The sequence below is a fragment of the Chelmon rostratus genome, chromosome 21 (genome assembly GCF_017976325.1).
Source record: "Chelmon rostratus isolate fCheRos1 chromosome 21, fCheRos1.pri, whole genome shotgun sequence".
Classification (NCBI taxonomy): Eukaryota; Metazoa; Chordata; class Actinopteri; order Chaetodontiformes; family Chaetodontidae; genus Chelmon; species Chelmon rostratus.
The window spans coordinates 14853099-14870462 of NC_055678.1; the positions used below are offsets into that span (position 1 = coordinate 14853099).

Genomic DNA, 17364 nt, shown 5'->3' on the forward strand with positions numbered 1-17364 from the left:
TGCAGCCTTTTGGGGCAGAGCGCGGAGCTGCGGGGGGGGGGGGGGGGGCTGCTCCTTTGTGATTGGCTGAGCAGCGCTACGTGTACATCAGTCAGCGACAGGTAGGCCACATGTGACGGTTATCTGAGCGCGAGCGTGTGTGTGTCCGCTGCACGGCGACGCTCTGCTGCTCTGTCCCTCAGCGCTCTGCAGGATGGAGCTGTGAGTGAGCGGCTGCATGGTGGAGATCCGTCTGTAAACACTAAGGAGGAGGAAAGTTAGTTCCACTTCTAAGGTGAGGCTTTTTACACCGCTTTTTACAGCTGTTTCATTCACGTCCACGGTGTGTGTGTGTGTGTGTGTGTGTGTGCATCATTTACCTCAGTGAAAGGAGACTTTTGCCTGTTTATCTCCTATCAGCTACAACACTACCGTTGAGGTGATTACACTTGGGTTAGGAAAATAAATATGTAAATCAGCCTTATCTTTAAAATTAGAGCAGTTTTAGCACATTAGCATATTTGATCATTAGGTTGAAAGAAATGTTTGAGTGTGAACCAGCTGTAGTGAATCCTCAACTAAAGCTACAGCAAATTTCAACACATTGGCTGATTAGTGCTTTTTAAGATGAACACCTCCTGGTTAAAGTGGAGTTAAAGGGCAGTGGAGGGGGATTATCCGAGCGCTGGCTGGCTGGTCTCTGTGTTTTTGTGAGCGTAACCTTGAAATGGGCATTATCGCAGGACCGTGGGGATAAGAGTAGATTACCAGTCCAACATCATGGAGTTTTCACACTGCAACAGGCTGATTAGATACAACAGGATGCAAGGCTGTTTGAATTGGAGAGAGGCTCATTTGGTATTTGGGCATTAGTGGCTGACAGGGAGAAGACTGTAGAAAATATTTTTCCAAAAAGTTCAGCTTCTTCCTTCCTTTCTCTGACGTCCTCATCTTTTTTTTCCAGGCCTGTTGAAGCTGTGAGATCTACGCCGCCAGAAAGAGAGCGAGGTGAAGGAGGCAGCAGGATGAAGTCCAAAGGGAAGGCTATGAAAGCATCCAGGAGGACCTGGTCTGACCCCGAGCCAGAGCTCACCGAACCAGAGCCAGGCTCCAGCGAGCAGGAGGGCTCGGAGGCCTCGGTCCGGATCGGCGGCTCCTGGAGGGGGTCGCTGAGGGGTGGGGACGGCAAGCGTAAAGGAGGAGTGGGCGGAGGTCGGCGGCGCAGGCAGCACGGCTCCAGCAACAAGGAGCGCAGCGTCCGGCGGCTAGAGAGCAACGAGCGGGAACGCCAGCGAATGCACAAGCTGAACAACGCCTTCCAGGCGTTGCGCGAGGCCATCCCCCACGTCAAGACTGACAAGAAGCTGTCCAAGATCGAGACACTGACCCTGGCAAAGAATTACATCAAATCCTTAACCACCATCATCCTGGACATGTCAGGGGCCTGCCTGCCGGCTGGAGGGGTCCCATCGGAGGCCAGCGCCGCCAAGCTGCTCCAGTGCTACCAGCAGCACCTGCAGGAGGACGGCGAGGACAATCTCACCCAGTACCTCACCCACGTGCATAGCTTCAGCCAGCGCAGCTAACAGCAGCTGCAACATGGCTTGGAGACCACGAGAGGCACCAGGAGGCCGTCTCCAAGGCGTGGGTAGACTTTTAGGGCCAGATCTCAATGAATATCCAGTTCCTACATGCACACAGGTCAGGACTGGTGTCCTGTGTAGGACCCCGGATGCTAGACCTCACACAATAAACCCACGCACCTGAGCAACAGGTGGGCTGTCTAGAACCTGCCCTTCATGCATTATGTGGAACGATTTGGGGACCATTCACGTCGCAGACACAAAGACTGCAGACTGGACAGTGAAAAGGAGATGGATCGTGGTTATGAAGAGTGAAATTTGCTGTTGTACTCAGAAAGGAAGGGCCAATCTTTCGCCATTCTGTGTCTTATTTCTCGCCTTCTGTGGTGTGAGATGGAGCACGGACTTGTTCTCTTTTGTGTTATCTTGTGATCTTTTTTGTGTGTTTTCTGTTGAGAAACCTGCTCATCGTAGCCCGGAGTCATAACTGTCACATCCAGAAAAAAAAGGGCGATCAGCACGTCTAAATATTGAAATGTTGAAGCAAGAAAGTCTGTTTGCTCATTTGCTCACGAAGACAATCTACCGCCAAGCTGAGAACACGATTTACTCGTCCTCTTACAGGTTGCGCGTACGTAGCTGCAAGGCCCAGGCGATGTTTGAAGTGTGTGTTATTTAACTTTTTGTGTCTCGAGACCGGACGTTGTCATAATGAAGAGGAGAACAGAAACTATTTGAGGAGTTATTATCAATAAACACATTTATTTATTGACAAGGGCTGTTATTTTGACCATGCACAACACTTGTGTACACAAAAATGTACTCCACGATGTCAACAGCACTGATGTGTTAGTCACACAGTATGATGTTATTCACAGATAATACAGACAGATCTCTGTACACATGCAGCATTTCCAAATGCTGCATCATATTTAGACAGTATATGATGATATGGGGGACTTTGGGCAGCTGTTAACATAAATGAACTGACTGGATTGACTGGATGCAATTCATCGGTGTGTGCAATTTATGAATATTTGTTAATGGAAAACTGCAGTTTGAATGAATTGTTCTTTGTCAAATGTACAAACATGACCCCACCATATTATATTACCACTATGCTTAGTGTAAAATACTAATACCCTAATACCCTAATATCTTACAGATTTCTAACAAAAATATAGTGTTCAGCTTTTTTTGTCACTGCTCAGTCATTCTACCATGAGTCCAAAGGAAGTTGGCGGCGTGCAAATGCAAACATTCTCCTGAGAAAGAGGAAGGTTCAGTTTTAGCATTTCAACCACAAGACTCTTACAAAAAATCCACTTTTGCTTTGTTTACATCGCCAACCATTGCACATACTCCAAGACAGTACCATTATAATGACAACATTTTTCACAAAATATCAAGTCCTTAATAAAAATGTCGCTCAGCTGTTCGTATGTGGCGAGCGGCAACCACCACACGAGTGGTGTCTTAAGACGTTAAAAGTCTGAGTTGTACCATTAAAACTAACTAACCCTTACAGAAAAGTCTCCACTTTGGAGCTTTTGTCTTAATTTACAGCTTGTAACACTCAGGCTGCTCCTCGCCCATCCAAACTCAGCTTCACACAGGTTTCACCACATTACCCTAAATTGGATTTGGCTCCAATTGACAGGATCATTGCACTCAGTAAATTCAAATTTAGGCTTCAAGAGGTCCTTTCACAAACCTATGAAATTTGACACCAACAGATGCTGCATATGTGCTTCTCTACAGTGTGTGGTGTACATTTTTACAGGAGTGTGTCAGACAGTAGAGGGAGCCAGTGAAGCCTGGATGAAACATTTTCTCTATCCAGTTACCATTTTCTTCTGTTTCCACAGTAATCAGGCTTTACTCTATTGGAACATGTGCTAACCTGTTGCCTGCAGGTTAAGGTGACGCATCATTTCTATTTGTACGCAATACGAGCCCTGGAGCTGACAGTTCAGCAGCCAAGCAGCTGTCATTAAATACACAAATTTTTCCTTAAAAAAACAACAAAAAACCTTTGGAAAACATCCCTTCCACCTCCAGCTTCAATGTGATAATCCATACACAGAAACATCACATCCTGACGAATAAATAAGAAAGAAAACTCTTAAGACCATCAAGTTCAATGCCAGTGAACAAAAACAAAGAGAAAAAAACAATGTCAGAAAAAATGAAACACAGCTCAGCATTGAAGATTGTTCTAAGTATCCAAAAGTGACAACTTTCTGTAACACTCACTGCAGTGATGTGAAGACTAGAACTATCTACAAAGGATGACTATAAAGGTAATATGGTTGAGGATGGCTCTGTACAGTGTGTGTGCACGTCGCTCATCCCACAGCATGGCTGTTGACCTCTGTGTTCCTGACAGGGAGGGGGCTCCGAGGGGCTGGGACAGATGGGTCTGTTAGAGAGGGAAGACGGACCCGCGGCGGCTCCATGGAGTTCCCTCTCACTGTGATGTGGTCCCACCCACCCTAAAAGACAGGATGAGAGAGAATGAGGGAGAACTCAGCTCTAGAAACAGCATGATCCACTGTCTTGAGGCTTTTTAAGACTTTTCAAGACATGCAGATATCCTGAAAACCTTTGTCTTACCCCAATGCCGTAGTCCCACGATTGTCCTTTAGGCTCCATAGGTTGGACTCCGAGTCGATGGCACACTGTTCCACAGCTCAAACTGTGGCTGCCCTGCACCTTGTCTGCTATGATCCACACCTGCACCCCCACAACAACAGGACAACACAAGTCACCCACCAAACAACATGCATGCATTGTTTACAGCCTCAAAGTGGTATATTTTATGAAGATTTTGCCGGTTTTAGTGTTGACGTTTCATTTTAGAAGCTCCAAATAATAAAAAACAGAATGCTCATGTTTACCAAACCAGTCTTTCTGTGATGCTTCACACCACATGGAATATCAAACTGACAGAGTGGAATCACAGACTCAGATAATAAGGTGGCTGTCAATGTGGAAAAAAAAGTTCCACATTGTACTGATATCCTGGTACTGACCTGGTCCAGAGGCCCTACAGAGACCTTGCGTACGTTATTAGAGATGTGTTCCCAGGAGGAGCCCTGAGGGTAGCTGGGGGTCACACCATGCCGGTACCACAGGTTACCTGAACAGGAGTCAGCCACATTAGACACATCATCAGAATTAGTCTACCAGGAAATGTCGGGTATATCAGGTATGCAATCACTCTACCATTTTCATCTACAGTGTAGACTGATGTCCTCCCAACAGACACCTGCTTCAGCTTCTGTTTGGATGGGGAGGGGATGTGGTACCAACAGTCTCCTGCAGAGGGAGACACAACACATAATACTGTATAAGTGAAAATCATCTTTGTTTGCAGCAGAGGCTGACAAACTGCTTCATTTTTTTGTTTACAGTGGGATGAATGATACTCTCTGTTCCTCCACACAGAGTCTCATAGCCTCTTCCACTGACCTGCTGGCCTCTGTGCGGAGACAGATCCCCTGTAAAAGGCAGAGCCGTCCCGAGCGATGGCCCAAACCTGGCTGGCATCCCCGATGGAGATGGACTTGAAAGGCTGGTCGGTTCCAACGTGGAGCCACGAGGATCCCTGAGAGACCAACAATAGGATGTTACAGCAATTACCTCTCAAGTACTGTTAAAATTGTTTCTATTGCAGCTACACTTGAAGTATTTGCACACTTATCAATTAGATGATCTCTTGCACTCTTATATCAAAGTCATGAATGGTAACTGTGTCGGAAAAGCCTCCAATGAGATTAAAGTTAAAGAAAGGATTCCACACACTTTCCAAAGCCAGTATGTTGCAAAGTTGCAATGAGAACAGAAAAATGGCTCTGAATGTTTATGGGTGACTACCCAGATGGTGTTTACCCTGTTCATGGGGTGTCTGCATGCACACAGTAAAGGTGACTCACTGCAGGTGTCAGTGCGCTGACTCCCAGGCGGCAGAGCACGTCTCCCTTGTTGCTGATGGCCCACAGAGGAACCACGTCCACGCTGCTCTGAGCTGCACATGGCAGGATGGTCACATCGCTCAGTGGTATAGGTGGAATTTCTTGCCAGGGTCCTGTAGTGGTCAATTTACACTTCCTGTCCAGGAGGAAAAACACAACGCTCAATGCTGCTGGATTATGAAGTGTGGCAAAAGAACAAGGGTCCTGTTCATCAAATGGGTCAAACAATCCTGTTTATTCTCATCCAGAGTAGAAACTATGATCAGCATTCATATATTGAGAGCTGATCATGTGATTGCAGTTACATTAGGTAGTTGTGTTGGGAACCCTCCCAGCATGCACTGTGGCGATAGCTTCATGGACATAAGAGTCATTTATGTGTTCCTGTTATGCATTGTGCTCCTCATGTTTCCACACTCAAGTATGGAAAATACAAAATACAAGTGACACAAGTGATGTTGGTGCATAATTGGTGGAGGTTATCAATTAATGTACAAGACACTTTTCAGTGATTATCTTTTTTATAATCTCTTAGAAAGCATCTTAAATTACATGAACAATTACGAGAACTTCTGCAGATAAATATTTAAAGGTTTTAGTGTCAAATGCCATATTCCCATTTTAATGTCATATGTTCTGGCTCCATTGGTCTTTTAAGAGCCGTTTTTATAAGAAGTACTAAAAACCCAACTCTACGTGCAAGACCTGTACATTATGATACAATCTAATACAACACCAAGTACTATCCATTTAGGATTTAAAACAAAATAGATAAAATAAATCAAATCAAATCGATGAGTGTTAAGATTCTCCTTGTCCAAAACCTCAATTTCTAAATAATTTTCCCTCACTGACTTAAGATCAACTGGTGTCAGCACTCTCTATTCCAAGTCTCTGCACTGTCTCCTCTGCTAAGTCTGTCTTGACTTTTTAAAAAACCAACAAAAACACACAAATAAAACCTGCAATATAAAGTGCACTCTCCGGCCACTGTGTACCTGCTGAACAAATATAATGGAGAGACTATATATGCCAGTGCTGCTTTTTATAGTACCTGGCCCATCGCCTGCGACGCACAAAGTCCTTCATCGTTTTATGGCCGTGATATGACCTGCACGGAGAGATGGGGAACAGGAAGGAAGAATTGCAGGAAAAGATAAATGAATGAAGGCCATAAATATGAAGGCAGCAGTGACACAGGAGATGGTTTTGAGGAATGAGAAAGGAAACCTACGCTGGAAAATCGGCTGCATATTGCCAGCCTTCTCTGTCTGTCCCCCCTGAGACGCTGTAGTCAATAGACCAGTCAGACACCTGAAAACAGCAAATATGTGAAGTGAAACACTGTCAACACATGTGTGTTTTTGGCTACACACCTTGTCCATGATAACTCCAGTCCAAATATTTACAGTTTCCAAACTATTGGTCAGAACGGAAGGATGGTTTCCAATCACCTCAGGGCATTTCCCTGTGTGTGTGTGTGTGTGTGTGTGTGTAGCTGTATTTACCCATGTCCACTGTGGGGAGGGAGGCTTCATATTTGTTTTTGTGCACTCATGTAGTCCTGATGCGTCACTCCACATGTAGCGGTCTGTAGGTAGCCCTCTAAAATAAACACACTTTCAGTGACGGTGAGTGACTTTTCACTTTAAATCAAATGATCAAAAACAACACGTACTGCACTTTAGCTGCAGCAGTAATGTTTTCATTTATTTGTCACATCATAGTGTTACGGTCAATTTTGATGTTTTTAAAGAAAAAAGAAATTCTCGGAATCTCTGTCACATTACATTTTTGTGAGATGTTCGTAAAAAAAGTAGGGACATAAGTTGTCATCCCTGGTGTCTAAGTAGTCACTGCACACATTACACAGCCTGGGAAGTTCTGTATTGCAGACATTGCAATTGTGCAACCAAAGAAATCAAATGTTTCAGCAACAGTTTGACAAAAACTAGGTAGATGAATTTCACAGATGCCTGCTGCTGAAGTACAAACTTCCCACTTTTACTTGAACCTCAGTTGTCGGGAGCGAGTGCTCTACCTGTTGGTGTAGCCGGTGACAGGGTTCCACCTCTGGTTCTCATATATGTAGACACTCTTGACATCCGTCTGTGAGTAAATGTTATCCGTGCTGCTGGCCAGTCCCTGGAAGAAGCCCCCTCCGTAGCCCCCCGTGTAGACCCAGGCAGTGTGGTCATAGCCGATCCCCCACACTATGCCAACACTGTTACACTCCACCACACGTAGGTGACCTCCAACCTGCCGCCAGAACCTGCACAAAGGAAAAAATGCTTCATGAAGGCTGAGTGATTAAGGCAATTATTTACATCGTTATCTATCAGAACTTGACGTGAGTGATGTGCGGGCCATTCTCACATCTGGTCGCAGGGCGTGGGGTAAGGCATGGCCTCCAGACAAGGAGAGGGCTCACAGACAAAGATGTCCCCTTTGCAGGTGATTGACCAGATGGCCTGCTTGGAGGGAGGACCCTGGATCCTCCTTGAGTCGCAGCATGACACGCTCAACAACGCCAGCTTGATTGTGAGGGAGTGCCAACAGATTGGTTTGGGAAGGGAGGGAGAGACAAATGAGAAGTGATTAGAAGAGACAGAGAGGAGGCAATAAAAAGGAAATGGTAGAAATGTGTGTCCAACCATAAGGGCATCTAGAACACTTAGAGGAGAATGGTATTTCAGTGCATTAGACATGACTGCAGACGGTTCTACAACCTTTTTGTTCCAGGTGGGAATCTGTGCAGTCCAAGAAAGCAAATAAAATGTGTCTCGCTTTGTACATGAAAACACAAATTTATTATGAGGTATTGATTCATCATGTTTTCTGCCTCACTACTTTCTGGTGATGGTCTTATAATAATAGATTTTTGGCGCAAGCACAGACTGTGAAATTTCAGCAACTATTAATCTCTGAATAATACACATCTTAGTTGTCACAGCTTACATAACAGCAAAAGCTGGGCAGCAGTTTTTCACGTCAGATGAGACAAAATACACGACAGGGATAAGAAGGTTTTCTGTAAAACTGCTGTGCCGTGTCCAAACGTACCCAATCATGCATCTCGAGCTCTGTCGCAGCTGCCAATCTGATTGGCCACCTCTGTTTGGTCCGCTCAGGAGTGTAGATGGCAAAGGTGTGTTTGGAGTCATTTAGCACAGGGACCAGGATGGTGACCTCGTTGATGAAGGCATGCAGGTACTGGAGAGAGTGACAGCAGTGAGGGAAGGAGAGTAAAAAGTAGATAGAAAATAAAAAATGCGTAAATGAAGGAAGAAGAGAAAAGCAGTTGTGAGTGCCAAAGAGACACAGCGGTACTCATTCATTCATTCACGCTTAATTATCAAAACAACTATATCCCTCAAGAAGACATCTGAAAAGTCTAATCCACACTAACACACACTTCTTGCTCACCTTCTTCTCCTCATAAAAGTTGTAATAGATGAAAAGGATGCCATCCTTGTTGCCCTCTGGGCCTGAGAACTGCTCCAGGGCAAAATGGACATCTATCCACTTGTGTGGCTTCCAGTCTCTCCACCACTGCATGGTTCCCTTCTTCACCCACACAGACTGCATTGGGACAGGGGCAGAAATAAGAACTGAAATAAGTGGAAAAGAACAAATATCCTGAAGAGCAACTGTAAAAGCTCCTGCTGTCAGGCAGATCACAATTGTTACTGTTCTGCATCTACCTGCTCTATGGCTTGTTCATAATGTCTGAAATTATCCATCTCTCTTTTGGTCCTCTCACTCAGTTGCTCAAAGATTTGTCTCCGCCAGGCTGCCGTCTGAGCTGGGGTGACAGACAGACTCATGGACTGGACTGACTGGACCAAAGCTGGGAAGGACAGAAAGGAAAAATCAATAACTGAGAAAAGAAAAGGAAACAAAATGGACTGAGGTCTTTCTCAACTGCACCACAGGTTTCCTGCACACAAGGAATTAAAATACAATCATGCTGATGAATAATGATGTTACACGACTTTATACATGGGTTGTAGTTTGTATGTAGTTGTAGCTCCAGAAGAGCCTAAATTCTTCGATTACTGATTAATGTTAAGCTGAAAAACATTGAGTCTAACAGCTCAGTCGTTTACTGGATAGCTGTTTCATCTAACTCACATGAAGTGTTAATTGAGCCGTTGAACCAGTTGAGATGGGAGTGACTGTCCACAGAGCAGCCTCCTCCACTGACCCACGCCCACAGAGGGTGCTCATCTACCCCGTATGGGTCCTCCATGGCCATAGTGTATGTGGCCACTGATGACAAGCTACAGGTGTCAGCTGTGTCCAGCGCTGCTCCGGTCTGGGCCTGCTGGCCCTGTGCCTCCTCCAGGTCCACATTACTCCACTGTGGGTCGAGAGGACCTCCAGACTGGCTGGGGGACATAGCTTCGCCAGCACATGGGGCTTTGACCTCTCCTTCCCCGGGGAAAGTCTCCTCTTCTGGAACAGCTGGGCCAGCAGACCTGCCCTCTTTTGAGGTCTTTGCTTGTTCTCGGTCAGAGACGAGTTCTGAGATGAAGCTGTCGCTGGTGACTTTGGGGATTCGGGGTTTGGGGGTCTCCATAGGTTGGTCAGAGTGGTCTGTGGGGGCATCAACAAAGGACTCTGGGGAGGTGGAGGTGACGAGGCAGCTGGTTCCATCTGTTGATCCTTTCTCTGTGTCTGATTCCACATCGCTTGCTGCTGACTGAGCACGTACCTCACCACAGAAGAAGCATCCAGCACTGTGAAATGGAGGGAGAGTAATTCAAACTAAATTCATTTGTTATTGTTTTCCCTGCAAACACCTTAACAATAATGGTCCGCACTGGAAACGTATCTGCCATCTGCTATCACTGCTTCCTGTGTTTTCCAGTGATTATGGATCTACTTATGGAATAACCCCCTTCCTCAAATGTTATCTGTCTAAAATATCTGTCTATATCCATGTCTGTGTGTGTGTGTGTGTATCCACTGAGGCCTCTCCACCTCTGCAGGCTGTTTGCGCTCGCACTGGAGTGGGATCTGTCTCCATCTCGGGGGACGTTGATGGCCTTCCAGGTCTTCCCACTCAGTTCGCTGGAGGTCACACCTTGTCGGAAGTACACCGCCCGATCCTCACAGCTGATAGCCAACACCTGCCCACAACAGCAGCAGCAGGTTGACTTAAATACATCCACAACCCCTGACCTGACACTAACCAGCAGAGAGGAAGGTACTTGATGCAGTTTTAAACAGGAAGTGAAGTCACTTGGCTGCAATTCACCTGGTCGTTGAGTCCTACGTTGATCATGATCATTTCACCAACCATGCTGATCCAGCCGGAGCCACAGGGGTTGTGGGAGTTCACGCCCCGTCTGAACCACACCTGGCAGAGCAGGAGAGCAGGGAGGAAATACGCTCTTTAGGATAACACACATTTTCAAGTTTTCTGTTTGGCATATTGTGTCAGTAAAATTAATCACCTCACCACAATCTCAATTTAGGATACAGAATAAACATGTAATGAACAGTTATATAAGATACTGGATAATAGTAACAAAAAGAAAACAGAAAGAAAAAACCCTTAAAAATACAAACAATTCTATTAAAAGTTAGCTGGTAGAGTCTTAATTACATAATTTTCTTACTTTGTTGTCCTTGGTCAAAGCCCAAACAACATTGATACCCACAGCTACATGTGTGGCTCCTACATCAGGACTGGGAGAGTCCACCACAGCCCAGGAGGTACCTGATATGCAGAAAATATTACGCTCCATAAGCAAGATCACACACAAACCACACCCTCCTCTCATGAGTGAGACGTGTACCTTTGGGGCAGTCTCGGCCGATGCCCTCCCTGACAATGAGCTGCCCCTCCCACAGCACCGCCCAGACCAGATCCCCCGGGCCACAGCTGATCTGGACCACCTCTCCGGGGAGAGGCACCTCCTCCCACAAATTGCCCTCTGGGTTATGGTGATATATTCCCTCTCTGAACCACACCTGGATGGAGAGAAAAGCAGGGTGAGAGTGATAGCAGGACAGTAAGTGATCTGCATCCAGCAATGCAAACATAGTTCTTTCATTGATGTGAAAACTGAGTGTGTGATCTTGCTATAGGCAACAACAAGGTCAAAAATAATAAAACAGACACACAAACACCTCCTTAGTATGTGTTTAGTGTAAGTTTATATACAAATCTAAAAATAAATTAGATAAGCAAAATGAATCACATTGGATACAGTTAATAATGGTTCAATTTTACAAAGCATGACAGCTTTTATAAGCTGCATGACAGCAAAGATTACAGACACATGTTATTTATTGTATTGGTATATTTTATTGTTTATTTAGTATATTTTATTGTCTTAGTATATTTTCATTTCTGGTATATTTGTAATTGCATTTACGAATATTTTTATTGCATGTTGGTTTATTTTATGGTAGTATCTTAATTTTATTTTTGAATCTTTCTTATCTTGCTTATTATCTTGTTTCTAACATGGGAGTTGCAATGAAAATTTCATTGACATGTCATTCTCAATGACAATAAAGAAATCTTGAATCTTGAATCTTTTGCCTCTATCAACTATGCTGTATTATTGTACATACATAATTGATTGATAATTAGTGCTATTTTACAGTGCCAAATATTTCGCAATATGCATGAGAGGACAGCAAAATACTGTTTTCTCACAATGTCACTAACTTAATTTGTGCAAATTACAAGCTAATAAAGATGTGATGTACAACCCCGATTCCAAACCAAGGTGGGACATAAAATGTAGATAAAAACAGAATGTAATGATTTGCTAATGAACTGAGTTCACCGACACCAGTTCCAGAGTCCACGTCTTAATCTCCCTTATACAATCATGTGCTCACAAAGTGGTGAACCTCGCTCCATCCTCGCTTGTGAACGACTGAGCCTTTCCAGGATGCTCCTTTCATACCCAATCATGATACTATCACCTGTTACCAATCAACCTGTTTACCTGTGAAATGTTCTAAACAGGTGTTTTTGGCGCATTCCACAACTTTCCCAACTTGTTGCTCCTGTCCTGACTTCTTTGAAACGTGTGAAAAGTTTATGGGGTAAAACACTAAATATCATCTTTTGCTCATGTATTATATGTATTGCAAATGATTGCATTCCATTTTATTTATGTTTTACACAGCGTCCCAACTTTTTTGGAGTCAGGGTTTTTCATTGCCATGGATACCCAAGGTTAAGGTGCGTGGTCTGTGTGTGTGTGTTTGTGTGTGTGTGTGTGTGTGTGTGTGTGTACCTTTCCCTGTAGGGACACAGCCCACAGTGATAGCCGACCTCTGGGCTCCTCACTGATCTCCCAGCCGCCACAGCTGATGTCGCTGAAAGGATCTGGTAGAGTCGTCTGCTGTGAGGGGATCTGTCAGCACACACAGGAAGGGAGATGCAGGTGAACAAACTGAAAGCTTCTCTCTAACACACACACACACACACACACACACAGACAGACAGACAGACAGACAGACAGACAGACAGACAGACAGACAGACTGTCAGTATAACACCCACCTTAGCCCAGGTGTCCATGGCTTTATACCTCCTGTAGCGGAGCCATCGCCTGCGACGGACACAGGAGTTCCACTTCTTGTCTTTGGTGTAGGTGGCGGGAAAGTCAATGGCGTAGCTCCATCCCTAGGGATGCAAACACCTCGATCATTAAAACAAGGCAGGAATAAAACAAAGACAGAAACTGATGCTCAAGGATGGAGATGCAAGCAAAACTGGACACTCACCCCTTTCTCTGTGGGCTCACCCTCAAAGTTTTCATCCACGTACCAGTCGCCCTCCCACTCCCAGCTGCTGGAGGGAAGCCGGAAGTTGCCCAGAGGCTGGTGTTGCAGACCTGTGACATCACTCCACTGCCAGCGGTCGCTTGGCAACAAACGCTCCGAGAAACCATCGACAGGATTCCATCGCTGACAGAAAAACAGACAGATGGAGAAGGCTTGTTAGAGCACACACAAGGTCGAACCAATACTCCCATCTAAACACCCCCGCTCTCAATTTCCTTATGTTTGAAAGGTTTACTGCCAAAGAGCACTTCTGGCGACATGTGGAAGTCACAAGAACAACCACTACAGAGTATTGACCTAATGCACATAACCTGACACAGCTGTGTGACAACAACCTGACAGTCCAAGAAGTTTGCAATCATTCACCAGAAGCATGAATATAATCTGTAATCTTTTTCTGCCATTGGAGTCCCACACACAGTATTTTGCTTAAAAACTGGTTCAATACCCTTCTAATGTGTTTGCTAAGGCACACAGATGACTGTGCTGAAGTTAGCAACAGAGGAAGCAGGATACTGCTGTATGAGGATGTTGCACTTAATGAATATCATTCAGTCACAACAAGACAACAAGTGCAAGGGGAACTTGGGACTTTCGATTTTACTTCAGAAATAAAGGATGATTGGGGAAGAATTTATGAGCGTTTTTCACTTACATAGTGAGAGAAGAAATGCCATGGCTTCCTTTCTATGTGTGTTTACAATGTTGATTTGGAAAAGTATTCTCTTTCAATTTCCTTTTCCAGCAACAAACTCTGTGTCAACAACGGCGTCCTGCTTGGTGGAGGACGAAGAGACCCACCTGATTCTCGTAGGTCTCCTCTTGGTAGCGGACTGGCAGGTCAGAAGCGTGGACATTCAGGTAGATGTTGTTGTCACAGGCGATGCCCCAGCAGCACTGCTGAGCCGCCGTCACCCGCTTGAACTCCATCTGAGCGTCGCGGCACTGCTCCCACAGCTGCCCCGCCGTGGACAGGCTGTAGACCCGCCCGTACACATCCACTGCCCATAGCAGAGAGACAGGCATGGTTGCATGCACCGGACACCTAGGGAACAGGAGGAAGAGAGTGGGTGACTGTAGCTTTAAAGTTAGATTATGTTTTATTCCACGGTGCATGACAATATCAGGTACATAATCTGTGCATTTCCAAGTAATATCTTTAAAAACCTTGTGACATTGCCTCAATTGAAGTTCAGAGGGTTTTAGAAACACTTGTCTGCACAAAATGTGTTTGCTATAATGGACCCAATGGTGGTTCAGCAGCGCTGGAAAGGTTAAGGAGGAAAGAGGCTGACAGAGAGAGAGAAAAAAAAAAACATTTGCTACGCCAGAGAAATCAATTAGAGGCTGAAACGTTTTTGAGTCTGTGATCAAATAAAGCTCACTGGGAGATATCATGGTGTAAAACATTAACACACTCAAAGGATGCAAGTGTTAGCAACAACCTCTGCGCTTCCTCTTCCCTGTACAGTGTTGTAAGAATTGGCCATTTTTTTTCTGACTTGTCAAAGCAGGAAAAGCAAAGTTGCTACTAACAGCATTAATCCATTCTATTGATCTATTCAAGTGGCCCAGTAAGCCCTGACAGTGCAACGATGAGCCAGTGTGCCAGGACCCTGACACTGAAGCTAAATGGAATCCAGCCATGGTTAATTTTACCTTTTACATCTGTGCTTTTTCCTACTGTGACGGGTCAAAATGTGCCCCCTGTGAAAAATGCCAATGCCTTGTCATCCTGTGTCCAAATATACATGTATATATACAGCACAATGTGTGCAGCTTGGGTGAGCAAACCTTAAAAATCAATGTTAAAAGTCCCACTCAGGACAGAGCTGAACACCCTCATCAGGGTCGCGTGTTGAGGTGGCACTGAAGCATACTCTGCTGTGTTTGTTCACACCACTTTAGCTCCAGTTACCGTGTGTAGAAGTTACTAAACAACAGTCTATATCCTGGACTATGTCATCACAACATTTACGCTGACATGGTCAATGTGAAACGACAGTTCATACAGTAAACAGTGAAACGGTTGCCAAAGGCTTAAATGGACTCCATTGCACAAACACTGCGTGAGCGACGGCAGGGATGCTGCCGCTAAAAGGCGTATCCTCTGCCACCAGTGCACTTCATGGTCAGCTCATATTCATAACAACATTAACAGATAGAGAGACACACCTTGACACAAGCAAAAAGTAAAATGAACAACAATATGTTTGTTCATGGGCGACGTTTGTTACTGTATAACAAGGTGTTGTAGCTACATATTAGCATCCGCCAACGGCACGAGCTACAAATGAGCCTTAACGGCGAGTGTGCTACAGACGTTGAGTGACAGGAGAGTGAGATATGAGCGTTAACGCTGCGAACAAGCCTTAGACCGTACAGTAAAACCAGCTTTAGGCTTAAACGACAACACTCGGCTTGCCTTGATGCAGGCTTACAGGCTTAGCCCTCTAGAAATAGCAAAATGAAGCGAGTTCAAGCGGACGAACCTTGAGCTTCCTCTCCTAAACCATGGGACGGCGCAGGTTGGACGACACCGCTGCTCATTCAGCCAGTGGAGATGAATGAACAGCTGAGCTCGACCATAACGTGTCCGGTGCCCTCCGATATATTCACATCATAATTTCTCTCCTACGTGAAACAGGAAGTGCTGCTTGTTCCTTATTCCTATTGGCTGCTTCCGCGGCAGCAGGTGTTTGTGGAGTCAGTGCCCAGCAGGGGGCGCAGCAGGCTCATATGTCAGAGCAGAACCTGATCAACCGCCTCCAAAACACCTCAGAGGCCCAAGAACAAAAACTGACTCACTCTATACTCCTACTGAACTGCATTTCAGAGGGAAATACTGTACATTTTACTTCACTACACTTATCTGACAACTAGAGTTACAAGTCGCTTTGATTTTACATAGAAAACACACAATCAGCTGATCAAATCTGATGCATTGGATAGATACTACACACCCACACAGGTTTTTTCTTTTAATGTTAGGGTTAAATTAAAACTGCTCAGTTTTGAGTTTACATGAGCATAAAGTTGTTACTCATCCTGCAACAAAATGAATAATAGAGCTCCAGAAACCATGAACATTTTCAATTTCTTATTTTGTTTTACAAGATAATAACTTGTGCACACAAAATATTATCATATACGATTTAAAAAATCATGTTTCAGGAGTTATGGAGCACCATGATTTAACACAATTTAATATTACTTGCAACAGCATACTTTTACATTGTGCTATTGCTACGTTAATTAAGTAAAGGATCAGAGATCTTCTTCTGTCATTACTCACGTTCATAAAATATATACAAGACATATAAATAATAGACCAGCACTTTTATCATTATCAAAAAATTGGGAAGGTATAGGCCAGGGGTCTCATACTGAGATTATGTGGGGGCAACTAGCCAGGTTGTTCTCCCGGGTGTTAAAAAATACGTACCTGCCATACTGCTCTGAATGTGTAGCAGAGTAATGCTGCCGATGTTGCAATCACATTAAACCTCACAGAAAATATAATCAGCCACCCTCCTCTGCAACTGTCTGTGCTCAAGGCCAGCCTTTGTTTCATCTTTAGAAAGACACACTTTGGTGTCAAGTGTGCTGCAGGAAAGATGAGTGCTGCAGGTGCTGGGTGAGTTTTACTGTTAACAAGTTGCACAGTTAGATTAAGCTTGTTCAGTGTTAAATGTGAAATAAAAAGCTCATATGTTGCAGCATTGCTATGCCATTAAATGATCACACTGAAATAATGCTGATAGAAGTAAATATATATATTTCACGCTGGATGTAAGAGCAAATTCTAAACACGAGGGAGGATCCTTTGAAAGTGCCTCATATCGTGGGGTGCATCTGATTCCAGGGTCCCTTGTTTCAGTCACCTGACACTCCATTCTCATTATCACTTCCACTATCACATATATTTTGTATCATTTGTTTTCCCTTTTATCTATTTTATGAGTTGTTTTGGGACCTGTAATGCATGTGATCTTACAGGGCTGT

The 17364-nt window shown here is 44.6% G+C and overlaps 2 protein-coding genes across 2 annotated transcripts; one reads left to right on the forward strand and one right to left on the reverse strand.

Annotated features, from left to right (window-relative positions):
* Positions 1 to 7: 7 nt before the first annotated feature.
* bhlha15 (basic helix-loop-helix family, member a15) lies at positions 8 to 4358 on the forward strand. Its single transcript, XM_041962312.1, has 2 exons — positions 8 to 274; positions 944 to 4358. Exon 2 carries the CDS (start codon positions 1005 to 1007, stop codon positions 1563 to 1565), a length of 561 nt encoding a protein of 186 aa, XP_041818246.1. The 5' UTR covers positions 8 to 274; positions 944 to 1004; the 3' UTR covers positions 1566 to 4358.
* Positions 2302 to 15991, reverse strand: tecpr1a (tectonin beta-propeller repeat containing 1a). Its single transcript, XM_041962309.1, has 24 exons — positions 15852 to 15991; positions 14161 to 14404; positions 13300 to 13482; positions 13076 to 13198; positions 12808 to 12927; positions 11347 to 11521; positions 11167 to 11267; positions 10803 to 10904; positions 10526 to 10674; positions 9674 to 10281; positions 9244 to 9389; positions 8966 to 9121; positions 8603 to 8752; positions 7916 to 8073; positions 7581 to 7811; positions 7048 to 7144; positions 6774 to 6853; positions 6594 to 6650; positions 5501 to 5675; positions 5037 to 5172; positions 4791 to 4883; positions 4598 to 4704; positions 4179 to 4298; positions 2302 to 4057 (listed from the first exon to the last, which is right to left on the reverse strand). Exons 2-24 carry the CDS (start codon positions 14383 to 14385, stop codon positions 3911 to 3913), a joined length of 3639 nt encoding a protein of 1212 aa, XP_041818243.1. The 5' UTR covers positions 14386 to 14404; positions 15852 to 15991; the 3' UTR covers positions 2302 to 3910.
* Positions 15992 to 17364: the final 1373 nt, after the last annotated feature.

Bases quoted from the DNA above. Each gene is read 5' to 3' on its own strand.
- bhlha15 (XM_041962312.1), top strand. From the start codon at position 1,005: ATGAAGTCCAAAGGGAAGGCTATGAAAGCATCCAGGAGGACCTGGTCT.
- tecpr1a (XM_041962309.1), bottom strand. From the start codon at position 14,385: ATGCCTGTCTCTCTGCTATGGGCAGTGGATGTGTACGGGCGGGTCTAC. The intron at 13,483-14,160 runs GTGGGTCTCTTC...TTTTTCTGTCAG, and splicing joins AGGAGACCTACGAGAATCAG to CGATGGAATCCTGTCGATGG. The intron at 12,928-13,075 runs GTGGGTGTTATA...GTGTGCTGACAG, and splicing joins CCATGGACACCTGGGCTAAG to ATCCCCTCACAGCAGACGAC.